Source organism: Bacillus rossius (assembly GCF_032445375.1).
Source record: "Bacillus rossius redtenbacheri isolate Brsri chromosome 4 unlocalized genomic scaffold, Brsri_v3 Brsri_v3_scf4_2, whole genome shotgun sequence".
Taxonomy (NCBI): domain Eukaryota; kingdom Metazoa; phylum Arthropoda; class Insecta; order Phasmatodea; family Bacillidae; genus Bacillus; species Bacillus rossius.
The window spans coordinates 52366216-52379835 of record NW_026962011.1 but is presented as its reverse complement, the minus strand read 5'-3'; the positions used below and the strand labels follow the sequence as shown (position 1 = coordinate 52379835).

General features: G+C 35.6%; 2 protein-coding genes across 9 annotated transcripts in view; one reads left to right on the top strand and one right to left on the bottom strand.

Annotated features, from left to right (window-relative positions):
- LOC134542173 (aldehyde dehydrogenase, dimeric NADP-preferring) overlaps positions 1-13620 on the top strand; it is a 39394-nt gene that overhangs the window by 19561 nt on the left and 6213 nt on the right. For 6 of the 8 annotated variants that reach the window (XM_063386198.1, XM_063386201.1, XM_063386197.1 and 3 more), the window contains exons 4-11: positions 630-725; positions 2816-3037; positions 4982-5145; positions 5464-5694; positions 6066-6263; positions 8255-8370; positions 12216-12351; positions 12606-12756. In XM_063386198.1, coding sequence (XP_063242268.1) covers positions 630-725; positions 2816-3037; positions 4982-5145; positions 5464-5694; positions 6066-6263; positions 8255-8370; positions 12216-12351; positions 12606-12756 — 1314 coding nt within the window. Of the gene's footprint in view, positions 1-629; positions 726-2815; positions 3038-4981; positions 5146-5463; positions 5695-6065; positions 6264-8254; positions 8371-10476; positions 10593-12215; positions 12352-12605; positions 12757-13620 lie in introns of all 8 variants that reach the window. The other 2 variants (XM_063386199.1, XM_063386196.1) reach the window with 1 other exon arrangement.
- LOC134542177 (uncharacterized) overlaps positions 6971-13620 on the bottom strand; it is a 66160-nt gene continuing 59510 nt past the window's right edge. The window contains exon 11 of the mRNA XM_063386212.1: positions 6971-7667. Within this exon, the coding sequence (XP_063242282.1) occupies positions 7658-7667 (10 nt within the window). The 3' untranslated portion in view covers positions 6971-7657. The remainder of the gene's footprint in view (positions 7668-13620) is intronic.

The window sequence follows — 13620 nt, the reverse complement described above, 5'->3', positions numbered from 1 at the left end:
CACACACACACACACTCACACATACACACACACACACTCACTCACACAGCCAAACAGCCACAGTGCATTAACATTAAAGTCTAACATTTTTGCTACCCATTTCTGTCTTATCATGTTTGTATTTGCATTAAAATCCATTTTTGTGTTAAAGAAGATGTATTTTATATTAATGTAAAGTAAATTGGGGCAGTAATAAGTTACTTGACTTGGAGTTTAGAGATCCCAATTTTGGATGTTGTGTGTCACCATCTATTATGACATTACACTTGAATAAAACAAAAAAAGAATACAAACAGAAAGAGTTCAAAACAAACTTCTTTACTACAGTTCCCTTTTATATTACAGAAATATTATCCAAAAGCATATTTTTTCGTGAATTGTCAAGTCAGTGGCATGGTGCAGTAGTCAAGCACATTGTTGTAGAATTGTTTAAAAAAAAAAAAAATTAGCTAAAATGTTTAGCGTTAGAATTGTGGAAATTTTCTTAATGTAAAGGTGGGATGATGATTAATTGGTTCTCATAATTTATTTCACTGATATTTTACTTTTTCTTAAGTGTGCTTACTTAAACATGCTAATGTGTTTTAAGTATTAACTTTCTACCTAGTGAGTTTTTTTTTTATTTGTAGAGCAAGCAGGAATCATTGATGACAGAAGTCAACTACATGATAGGTGACTTGCAAAACACCATTGCCAACTTACGGCAGTGGGCAGAACCAGAACAGGTAAGAACTGTTCAGCACAATTTTTTTAGTCTGTATTTTTTTTATCCAACATTTTACTGTGATGCAAGAGTTTCTTACATATATGTATTTTATAGGAGGAGATTGTATCTAACTGTTGCAAAGGCTCATATATTCAACATAAAAGATTTTTTTTTTTTTAAATTGTAAAAACATGTCTTTTGTTTTATGAACTTGCCTTAATCTCTCATTCATGGGTGGATAAGGGTGTTGTGATTTCTGAAAGAAAAAAAAAAGTGTTTGATCTCTGTTTTTATTTTTGTTAATTGTTTGTTGGTGGTAAAACAAAGATTTCAAATCATTTTTTAGCGTCAAATTATTACAGTAAAAGCTCTTTAATCTAGCACATTTGAGACCACAGCCGTGCAGGATTATTGATTTAGCCGGACTATTGAACATAATTGAATATACATTGCAATAAAATTTTATACAAGTTGAAACAATATAAGTCTGGAGGATTGATTTATTTTTAATATTTGTTGAATTGGCCAGCGTTGTGCAGCTGTGACATCAGTAGCTCAGTTCATTGCCCACACGCAAGAGCACCGCGCTTGTATTTCGTAGTTTCTTTTTTTCATTGTTCTTTAGAGCACTGGCTCGTCACTTTGCGGCGTTGCAGGGTTCTCTAGCGTCCAGAGAGGAGAGTTGTTCCTTCAGGAAGTGAGGTGGTTGTACAGCCCGAGGTCAGGCCAGTGATAGTCACTAGGTGGAGTCTGTTAGGCTCTCGGGCCGTACCGAGGTGTGCAGTGTGGTGGGTGTTTGTGAGCGAGGTCCCAGGTCAGACCCCACAGCGACTAGACTTGTACAGGGCTGATCACGCAGAAGACAAGGAAAGTAAATCGGAAAAGGTCCTTGGAAACACCTGTCGTTGCATTCCTTGAAAGACCACCATGATTAGCTCCAGAGACACACCAGGCAGGCGAAAAGTGCGAGGATTACAAACCCAGCATTCTCCCCTACCTCCAACCTCCCTTATCCTGGATCCCGCTCTAGTCCAGTTTAACATTGGTGGTGTCAGAACAAATCGGAATGCAGTTTTTATTGTTAAGTTTGATATGTAACCTACTAAATAATAATAACTGAACCAGAGCAACTTTATTTGTGTTGGGTTTACAGAATGTACAGAATTGATTTATGCAGGATTAAAGAGCACAGAATGTAATATGTAATATAGTAAATCCATGCCTAGAAGTTACCCAAGGTACTTAAAAATTAAGGAGCCCACAAATAAAAAGTGTATTTGTGTTGGTGCGACAAGATGATAGCGCAGTGATCCCTAGACCTTCAAGCGCGGTATCGCCTCTAGGCGCAATGCTCTGAACTGGCGTGCAGTCTTTTCGTCATGCATTGGTCGAATGTGAGATTTGAGCGGTGACCGTAACATTATATAGCGGAGCAATAAAGATAAGGTGTAATGCAATTCCCTTAAGTCTCAAGAATCTGAACCTGGCGTTCAGTGCCTAAAAATTATTCTGAAAACACACATTAAGCCTTTTTCACTCTTCTAAAAAAACAGTTTAAATACAAAACTACTCACCAGCCTTCAGTGTATTCTTAAAGTTTTTTTTTACTAAACTGACCCCACTGAAATATCTTGAACAGTTTTAAAATCACGTGGTTTATTTTTGAAGCTCTGCACACTGTACATGTGCCCATGTAGGCGGGGGCCTTAAGACTTGCTAACGGAGGAATTTTATTAAAAGGTTAAAATTGTATGTATTTATAGGTAGAGACCAGAAAAATTCGCGCTTTCGATGGCCTATAGGATAGACTCAACAATCCCCTACGCACGCAGGCAAATGCCACCTGCTCATTGGCTGCTGACTCGTGACACCTGTCAACCGGGACGCTTGCGATTCGATACTTTTTTTGGTCGAAGGTTTTTCATTGGCTCAAAGTCCTTCAGATAAACAGTAAGCCAATCGCAGAAGCAATATAAAGGTACAGTGGTTTGGAGTCTAGCATATTGTGAAATTAATACGCGAATTTTTCCGGTCTCTATTTATAGGTCCAAGACTAAATTTGTTAAAAGTTATTATGTAGGAAATGTTGTTGGTGGGATGTTGATGTAGCCTCCGAAGGGCCTGGTGAACATGATGGACAAGGTGCTGATATACAAGGAGCCCTACGGGGTGGTGCTCATCATCGGGGCGTGGAACTACCCTCTGCAGCTCGCCCTGCTGCCCCTGGCCGCTGCCGTCGCCGCGGGCAACACCGTGGTCCTCAAGCCCTCGGAGCTGTCTCCGGCGTCGGGGGAGCTCATCGCCCGGCTGCTGCCCCAGTATCTGGACCCGGTACTGATGCTTGTGCACATCCTGTGTGTGTGTAACCTTTTATAAACATTCATCGATGAAAACTATCGATACAAGCTGAACACTAGTGAGGGACCTCGTTCAGGAGCATTGACGTAATTTTATTTGGTGGAGGGGGGAAGCAATAGAACCACATTGCCTGTCGTTAGCTTTCAGATTCTTTCCATTTGTTGGTGGGAATGATAGATTTTTTTTTTTAATTTTGGGAAGGGGAAGGAGGTATTTTTTAATTTTCCAACCCCTCCCCTCTGCCCCACAATCTTCCTGCATATGCACCTGACCATAAAGATGCAATATATTACGCATTAAGCTTTACTTACAAACAGGAAAATGTTTGAGTTTGAGGTGTCGTTCGAGATTGATGAGGGGTGAATCGATGAAAATGGAGCAGTGATGGTCTAACTGGAGGAAGAAACGAGAGTGCCCTGAGATAAACCTACCGGCTCTTGGCAAGGTCTGCCACGTTCCATTTGCGATAAATCCTGATTTTGACCCACCCTGGATTTGAACCGCGGTTTGTCTGGGTGGGTGGCGGTTTAGTGTAGTGTTTCCCCAAGCTAATATAGTCAATATTTTTAATTTCTCCTGACTGTTTTACAAATTTTGTTGGTATTAAATAGATGTTCGTGACTTCTTCTAAAAGTGAACATTCAAGCATAGGGGCAGCTGACTAAAAATTTATGTGTAAAGATAATATTATGTTCTAAATTTTTTTTTTTAGACACAAACCTTTTATTGTTACACTGTATAGGATATATAAGGTTTATCCAGCAATGACATTTATACAAAAAAATATATTAAATCAATCATTCCCATTGCAAGAAATATTCAAAAAAGTATCATGTTTTGTACTTGTTTGAATTTATATTAATTTAAAATAAACAACATAATTTCAATAAATAACTTAATAATATGCCTCATTTTTTTTGACGAATTTAAACTTAAAAATTTGGAATTATATTTTAATTGTTTTTATCTATAAAAAAAAAGTGGGACAAATTTGATAAATTTCAACATTACAATTAAATGGGGAGACATTTTTAACTAGTGCCTTTTTTCAACAAATATAAACGAAAGAGTCCAGTTGTAAGGAAATAAATGATGGCCTAATTTTATGTTATAGAATTTTATAAAGAAATTAAAATTATATTTATTGTCATATGTAGCTTTTCAAAATTGGGTACAAAACAAAACATGTATCATTGAAATCCATTGTCAATTACAAATGCAGGTTTAGTATTTTAAACCTTAAAAATTAGTTAATGAAACAAATTTCTTTTCTTTCGGTGCATTTGGTTCTTCTGCTCTATTTAATTTTGGTTTTGAAGGGGTAGCAAAGGCCTATGGACCTTTAGTCAATGATATTTCTCTCTTTCTCTATTTGTCTCTCTCTTCCTCTCTCTCCTCTTTCCCTCTCTTCTTCTCTTTCTCTTTTTCATTCTGCTCTCTCATACACTCTCTGTATTTTACCCCTGCCAATTTTTATTTATTTAATATAATTCAGGGAATAGTCAGGGAAATGTTATATCAGTAGAACAGCGAATTAAAAAGAATTGATTCAACATAGGCTCATTCTGTATTGCTAACCCATTACAATAATGGAAAAAAAAAGCATATTGTATTTTTGTGTTCCCTCTTTGTTATTTCAATGCTGGTGTACTGAGTATTTTTAGCAGAGTTTTAATTTTTAGTGTGATATATTCTGTGATGTAAGAAACATTTTTTTGCTTTTTCCATTTTTTGTTACTGCGTCAACATTTTCGTAATAGCATCAAATAATTCTTGAGTTCATTTTTACTGTAAGGAAATAGTGCAAAAATTTAATGTTTTTTTTTTCTATGTAAATATTACGTGTTTAGGTCAGTAAAAAATGCACAGGGAAAAGACATAGAATTTTGTTTTGTATGTTTTGCTGGACGTCCACAGGAATGTTATCAAGTAGTGCTTGGTGGCGTCCCAGAGACTACAGCATTGCTCAAAGAGAAGTTTGACTACATATTCTACACAGGCTCGACAAGTGTCGGCAAGATCGTGCGCCAAGCGGCTAACGAGCACCTCACGCCTGTGACGCTGGAGCTCGGTGGGAAAAGGCAAGTTCAATCTGCACTGCTCTGTCTCATTTCCTCACAGCATTCGGTGTACTGAAACCAAACTATGTTTGCTTCTCACAGCTCGTTTCTTTTTATCTAATTCAGTGTTTGTGTTAGAAAATATGGAAAACTCTGAGAAATTGTGTGAAATAAAAGAGTGTGAATTCTAGATTTTTCATTAAAAAAGACTTATAAGTCTATTTAAATGAAAAAAAAATAAACTCATGACCAGGCAAGGAAGTGTGGGAACTTGCGTAACAAAGTCTGTTTTAACACATGAATTGTTAATTAGAGCCAGCATGGTATGGTGTTTTGCAGCCCGGTGTACCTGGATAACTCCGCAGACATGGACATAGCGGTGAAGCGAATCCTGTGGGGGAAGTGTATAAATGCCGGGCAGACGTGCATCGCCCCCGATTACCTGCTGTGCTCGAAGGAAGTCGAACACAAGTTTGTGTCGAAGGCGAAGGAGGTTCTCTTAGAGTGGTACGGAGAAAAAGCCAAGGAATCCCCGGACTTGTGCCGGATAGTTTCAGACCGGCATTTCCAGTAAGTTGGACTGATCATTGTACCTACTCGATTGTACTGAATAGTGAGCAGCTGGTGTCGTGGAATACGTGTGTAGAAGTTTAATTAATGTGTTAAAAGGGTTGCAGGATCAAACCCAGCAGTCTGGCATGTCTCAAATTTATAAATTTTAAGTTGGCACAAAAGCGGTGCTGAGAATGGTCACAGATATCTAAAGCCATTTAAAATTGTACAGTTGTGTTTTATGTCTCTATATTTAGTTTTCTCCTATCTATCACTACGTGAGAAAAGAAATAACAATATATGCCTACTTAGTTGGTTGATCTGTTTGTATAATGTACAGAGAAAGAGAGAGGTAGTGTGTGAACTCTTGTTTCGCGCTGTAATTGCAGGAGATTGGTAAGCCTGATGAAGGGCGCCAACGTAGCAGTCGGGGGCGAGACTGATGCAGCAGATCGGTTCATAGCTCCGACCATCCTGGTTGACGTCAAACCCACCGACCCCATCATGCAAGAGGAAATATTTGGACCCATCCTTCCGATCATTAATATAAGCAACGCGTACGATGCTATTCAGTTCATAAACAGTCGGTAAGTCTAGTTTCAGTCGTGAGATGATGTCCAGAGGTTCGAGGATTAACATTAATGATAAAGATGCAGTTTTGGTAAAGCATTATGCACATTTTCCACTGTTGAAATATTTTCAGATCTTCATTGGCCGTAATCAGTGATGTGTAAAGTTCGTGTGACGAGGTCTTCAGGTTCGATTCTAACCTGGCATGATTTAAATTTATGATTAAGTTTTTACCCAAGTGATTTGGGGTGCTCTCTAACTAGGCAGGTTTCTTAGTCCAAAGCCTCTGTGAGTAACTTTAGAATGTAAAATCCTACCTATAACTTTTTTTTTTACTTATATAGTTTTATCTGGATGTTATATTTTCCTATGGCTAAACCATGTGGTTTAAGTTATCATAATGACAGTGTGTTTTGAATGAGAAGTAGGCCATATTAACTGTGATAGTTGATAGCTTATTTTTAAAATTAGGGTTTTTAAGTAAATAGAACTGGCATTATCTTTTTTGACAGGTCTATGTTTAGGTATCTATCTATTAATTGGTGGCTTAAAGGGAAATTATGAATACATGTTTGATTGTTTGTGTCAGTCATGCTTCTATACTCCCAGTGGATGCATACCATACTTCACCACTTCCATTAAATCTTAAATAATTTTTTTTTGTGACATGGGTTTATTGTCTTAAAATTAAAATTACGAGATTAAGTTGTGTGCCCCGACAGCCACGTTGAACTGTAATGTAATTGGTTTGATGCCATCACTGCTTCGGCACCCTGATGACATGAAGAGAGCACATGGTGTTTGTAACACTGCAGACATCTGGCTAGCTTAAAATTGATCTGGAGTACACATTGGGTTCGTTAGGTGCTGAAAAAATATATAAGTTCCAAAAAACTGTTACCATCAAAAAAAAAAAAAGTCTCTTGGATACAAACTGATTTTCACTAGTTTTTTAATTTATCCATTACGAAATTTCACAAGTCACCATGGCCGCCATCTTACAACCATGAAAACAGTTGCATGTCGAAACTAAAAACTGGTCGTAAAAACGTCTGCACTGTCTCAAACAAACACAAATTTCTTGTTTGAGGTTCCGAAGCTTGAAAATATTATATTGTTCGCAAGTAAATCCCGTGGTTGCTGACAACGCGTGGTACAAGCCGAAGGACTCCGTCCTCGGAACAACGACGAAGTTACTCCATCATTGTTTTGGGCTGTTACCGATGACTGTGGTCGAATGAATTCTAATTTAAGTGTCCAAAAAGGTTTCAAGTTTGATGTAGCCACAAAATTGTCTCTTCCACTATATTAATTCACCGCTCCACATGCAACCTCTTGGTACCTCGCATGGACCCTGACTGCCCCCGTGGCTGCTCTTTTCTTCCGAGAAGATGAGGGTGCCCATGTGAGGTCATTTCCAACTAATCACAAAAATGCACAGAAAAAATATCAGCCAGTACTGGTGCATGGCAACAGCATTTAAACCAAATCATGAGTCTTCCAATGCTTATTGAACTTAGTCTCTCTCTAATTCTCACGTGAATGGCAAACTATTGAATCAGACAGCTTTCAAAGAACCTAGCAAAAAATACAAAAGAACGTTACATGAACACATACAATACTTAACCAACCATTAAAAAATATGTAAAGAGATCCTTCAACAACTTTTTCACAGTTCACTAAGCAAATAATAAGAAATACCTGCAAACATAAAATAATTAAATCATGATAATAAAACACATTGCAAATGCACAAAATAATTCTCAAAAGAATGAACAGCTATTATTTACATCATACCAGAAAAAACTAACCAAGTATTTCTTATGATCAGACCATTTAACAAGTGGGGAGGGCTACAATGTGGGACCCACTTAAATTTAAACCATAGACAAAAAATATGTACCATAGTAATTTAACATCATACAGTCAACTTTGTTTTGTGTCCTCATCACCATTGTAGTTCTTGTGATTGTTTCTATGTTGTTTTGTTTTTCCTTTGTATCCCCAGCGATCACCCTCTCACTCTGTATGTGTTTGCCGTGAACAAAGAGGTTCAAGACCTGATTCTGTCTCGGACAAAAAGTGGCTCAACATGTGTAAATGATACCTTAATGCAGTTTGTTGGTGAGTCGTAGCAACTTCATGTAAATGAGGTGGTGGGGTGATGGAGTCTCACACAGTTCCCATATAACTTGACTAATGATGCTTTGATGTGGTGGAGGCTGCAGTTTATTTGAAGAAACTTTAAATATGTATATTTTTTTATCATTTTATTATTATGTTACTGATGAAGTACCTGTTCTTAAGATTAAGAGTAATATTAAAAATGATGATACTTGTAAACATAAAATTTTTATGTACCAATTAAAAATATTTAATTTTATATTTTTAACTGCAGTAGTTGCATGTATGTTTATAAATAGGTAAAAATCATGTTTTTTTTTTGTTTGTTTTTAAATTGTTCATACATACATCTGTGATAATATATAATCACTAGTTCTTGCACATGTAGTACGCCTGTGTGAATATTAAATTTTCGAATATTGAAACGAGTAGTTTATTTTTCGTATTCGATTCGATTTTGAGTACTAACATTTCGAAAAAAAAACTAATATTCACTCGTTTACAAATACGGCTGTGCAGAATCTCGAAAGTCTGGAAAAATTTCGGGATCACAGAATATTTTCTCGTCGAGCAGGGACAAAATTTCCATAATTTACTAATATAGCAAAGCCGGATTTAAAACAGTAATTCGGAACCATTACCTACACCCCCGTTATCAGCTAAAGTATTTTACATAGAGGAGAGGATAAATATGTGTCCCTAAAGTGTACCAGTGTTAAAGTTGACTTATTTAAAATCAGAGAGTAGTAACATGGCATGCCAACTCTGTGATTAGTTGAATGGGAAGGAGCGGGGGAGAAGATAAAAAACTTGTATAGACTTCGGTGGAAAACATCTGGTTGCATACCCATAGCAAAGACTCATAAAGCCTACGACGTTTTTCTTTTGGATAATACACGGTGAACGATGACCCAACAAGCCCATACACTCCTAGCGTAGTGACAGCTCAGGCAATTATCTTGTCATGCATGGCCTTCCCAAAAAAATGCCATACCTAGAGGGGAAAAAACTTCCAATCTTTTACCAAGTGCACATAAAATAGACAGAAAAAGAGAGGAACATTCTAAGCAGCTACTGTGTTCCTACAGTTTAGTTAAAACAAGACAAAAAATAGAATCCATAAATGTTAATTAATGTGAATAAATAATTATTTATTTTCACATAGTGAAAAATTCAAACAAACAAGTTTTATATTTTTTTAGACCTACATCATATTTAACTATAGATTAAAACTGCTCACTGTACATTATTAACCCACCCTCATTAAGTTTGTTCACACATACTGCAATTGCCTTACATATTCGCTTTGCATTGTTTATTTTTTTTTTTTGCAGATCTTATTTTGATTACCATGAAAAATAATTATTTATATTTTCTTTTCAAAATTTGAATATTTCAACAAAATTTTACCTTATAGTCATCATAGCTCACTTAACCTAACCAACCTTTCACTTTAGTATTATTTATCTAATTTCCCAGAAGCCACTATACTACACATTTACTTTTTCTTTATATGTAAAAATAATTTTTATTGGGATATAATGCTTATTATTCAAATTCATATTTGAGAATAATTTGATATTGTATTCAATTTTAATTAAAAATCTGATATTCGCACTGTCAATACTGAGGTAAATCAAACTATTCATTGACAATAACACATGAGCACAATACTTTAGATTGGTACGTGTAGCTATGCAAATAGTGGGACAGCTTATTTAACATAGCTGTACCTATATCAGTATTTCCAAAAAGGAATTGGGTACACTAGCAAACTTATTGAAAATATTTAAGCACCTATGTAACGATCTTTGATTCTCATAATTAAGTGAATAAATTAAATCGGTTGTAATACATTTTAGTTGATGCATCCTACTCAATTCTACGTGTTGCATTGGAGTATATTAACTGCATTAAGTATGTATTTTAGTAATAATGCATGACTGGGCATTAATAGTTGGTTTAAGGAAATTTTTTTTATGGAAAAGGGATAGATTTTCTTTAGTTGTTATTAAGTGCTTCAACAACTGTGACTAACAAAATACTTACAATATGTTAGAAGAATATACTTGTTTGTAGCTGGGGTCTCTTGTTCTCTTGGTGCAGGGAGAAACCACTAGCTCTCTACATCTTCACTAAGAACTCCCAGGAGAGGGAACTGTTAGTTGCTAACGTGCCGTGTGGTGGGGTGTGCTGTAACGATACAGTGATGCATCTGGCAGGTAATAACAGTGCATTTGGAATGTGGATGCATGATTATTGTATGTTCTTTACTTAAAGCTTTTGTAAATACAGATGTCTCTGAGTCCGTTGGGCTGACAAATAGCGAATGGTATGCCTGTGGTGGCTAGGTTATTTCTGGTGTGAAACATTCTGTGTACTCACACAAACTAAAGTATGTAGTGTATAATTTCTGTATAAATCTAAGTGCTGGTGCCTCGCATTTCAGTAGTCATCTGATTGCCTCTTCCAAACTATTACATTTCTATTGCAATTATTGGACAAATTAGTTAGCCAATGAACTTTCTAGTATTCTAAATTGGTGGAACTGGTGTCTCATAAAATTTAAAATCTGTACAGTTCTTATTGAGTCACCAAACCTAAGTATCATCTCACCTTATTGATTTGTGCTGATCAGAATTGATCCTGATAGCATATTCTTTATATATTATATACATCAGTAAAAGTGTGGCATTGTTTAAATAATAATTGGGTGTCTATTTTGAGAGTTCTGTTGAATAAATGTCTGCGTTATCTCTTTGGATGCTATTTTTGATTCATATCCTGATTAAGTTTTCAAATTTATTTCTTCATAGTTGACTTGCTGTAGCATAGATGATTTTGCAGCCACATACTTCACTTACTGCTAGAATGTAGGCTATCAGTTCTATGTAGTTGTTGCTCTGAATGTTATGCATTGCCCTGTGCCCTGTAGAACAACAGTGTCGTGTGATGTTAGCAATCTCACCGACCAGACTTGCCTGATTATGAGTTGCACAGGCACAGAGAGCTAACTTGTACTGCCTTGATAACTAGTCAGATCTGTTTGGATAGGTGCCGAAGTGAACACCAATGCAGACTGTGTCGTAAACCCTTTCTGCTCCTTTAGCGAGAGAGGATAATTCTCCATGTTGGACTAATTACAATCCACAATTGAGGAACATGATTATAGCTTGCGAACCTCAAAAAATTAAAATTTTCTAGATTTTACAAAGACATTCTAAAAGTAAACCAAGAAAGATAGATTAAGGTCTGGTCTAATCAGCTACATTGAAAAGAACTTAGAGTTTAAGGTCGAATATAGAGTATTTTTAAAAGGTATCTACTTTATTCTGAAGTGAAAACACACTAATGTGAACCTTAAGGTACCCTAATGCCAAATGCTGCTAATTTAGCTACCACAGTAAACAATAAAGTATGTTCTGTTTTATTTATTTGTCACTCCAATAATTACATGTTCCTAAACTTATACTCTTAACACAACACAAAAAAATCAAATTATATGTTATTATCTTGTGTTATGCATATTTGTTCGAAAAAAATATAAAAAATGTCTGAAGCACTTAAATTTTTTTACAAAATATATATATAATAAGTAATTATTTCAGATACTATATATTGGTACAAGTTGGAAGCGATGCATTTTGCTTGAGCAGATTATCTTTTAACCCTCCCTCCCTTCTAGCACCCAGTGAATTTCACGCCTTAATGACACTTTTTGTTTAATTAACTAAGAATTATCAAAGTCATTACTGTTGCTTTGTTTTGTGTGTGTGTGTGTGTAATATTGATGTTTTATTTTTCCATACCATGTTCTCATAATGTGTTCTAAACCTTGAATTCAGTTGATACACTTCCGTTCGGTGGTGTCGGGCAAAGTGGAATGGGAGCGTACCACGGCAAGTACAGTTTTGACACATTCACTCATAAGAAGAGCTGTTTGGTGAGAAACTTCAACGTCATTGGCGAGAAGCTCGCAGCGTATGTAATTTTTTTTTTGTTAATATCTATACTTTAAAGGGTATTTATGTTTCATTAAAATTGATTGGTTTAAAATAATGCTATAAAATAAAGAAGTTATATATATTTATTTACATTAGACAAGCAATAAATTCAACCAAATGTAATCCATTTAATGTAATACCTAAATAAACTAATTGAGCTTAGACTTAATAATTTTTTTTTATTTATGTAATCTTCTACTGGTATTAATAGATTTATTTATTGTTACATAGGAGTCGATATCCTCCATATTCTGAAAAAAAGATTGCAAGGTTAGCGTTCCTGTTGAAAAAACGAACTGGGATAAGTCTGAAGTATTTGCCACATGTGGTGATGTTTGGTTTGGGAATTGCAGCAACATTTGGATTTCGAGCATTAGCACAAGTAAGTACAGTTGTTTTAACTGAACATGTTCTGTGTGTCATTACAATAATTTTTTCTTCAAAATCTTCACAATTTTGATTTATAGTGATAGTTTCAAGCTCCATATATACTTACCATAGGCTTGTTTTGGCAGTGGAGGTGCTGTGATGAACTTCAGAGATGTAAAAGAGGTAGCATCTAAAGGTCATGCAGGTTTTAAAGGCTAGTTTGGTTTTCCCCATCACAAAGGATGTGTCTGGAAAGTCTACTTGCTCATAACAGATGCAACCACCCATGTTTTCTCATCACTGCTTAATAAAACTGCTAAAATTCATTTTTACTGATTTTGTAATGAGTATATAGTTAGTGCATGAAGTATAGGAAAATATAGTGTATTAAAAAGTGAAAATGCTGTATAACTTAACCTTGCAACATTTATTTTATCATGATGTCTTTCTTATTGCCTCTAATTTTATTGTGGCAGATTTTATGTAATAATGTTAATTCAAAATTGTGTGAAAGTAATTGTCGAGGTTTTACTACCTTTGCCAATAGTTAATTTTTTAAAGGAGTCACCTTGTATTACGTATTAGTCATCGTTACTTATGTGCCTACAGCTTAGGTTTCCTATAGAATTGTCTCAAAGTCAATGAAAACCGTACATATTTTTTATTCTTTTTTGCTTATCCCAATTGTCCCGTCTGCCCGGCCAGAGCTTCAGGAAAAACAATATGACTTTAAAACTGCTCAAGATATCAGAGTATAGTCTGTTTACAAAATGCAGTTAAGAATTCGCTGAGGGCCGAAAAGTACTTTCGATTTCGGATTTAGTTTTTATACTGTATTTTTAGAAGAGTTAAAATGACTAAAAGGCATGTATTCAGA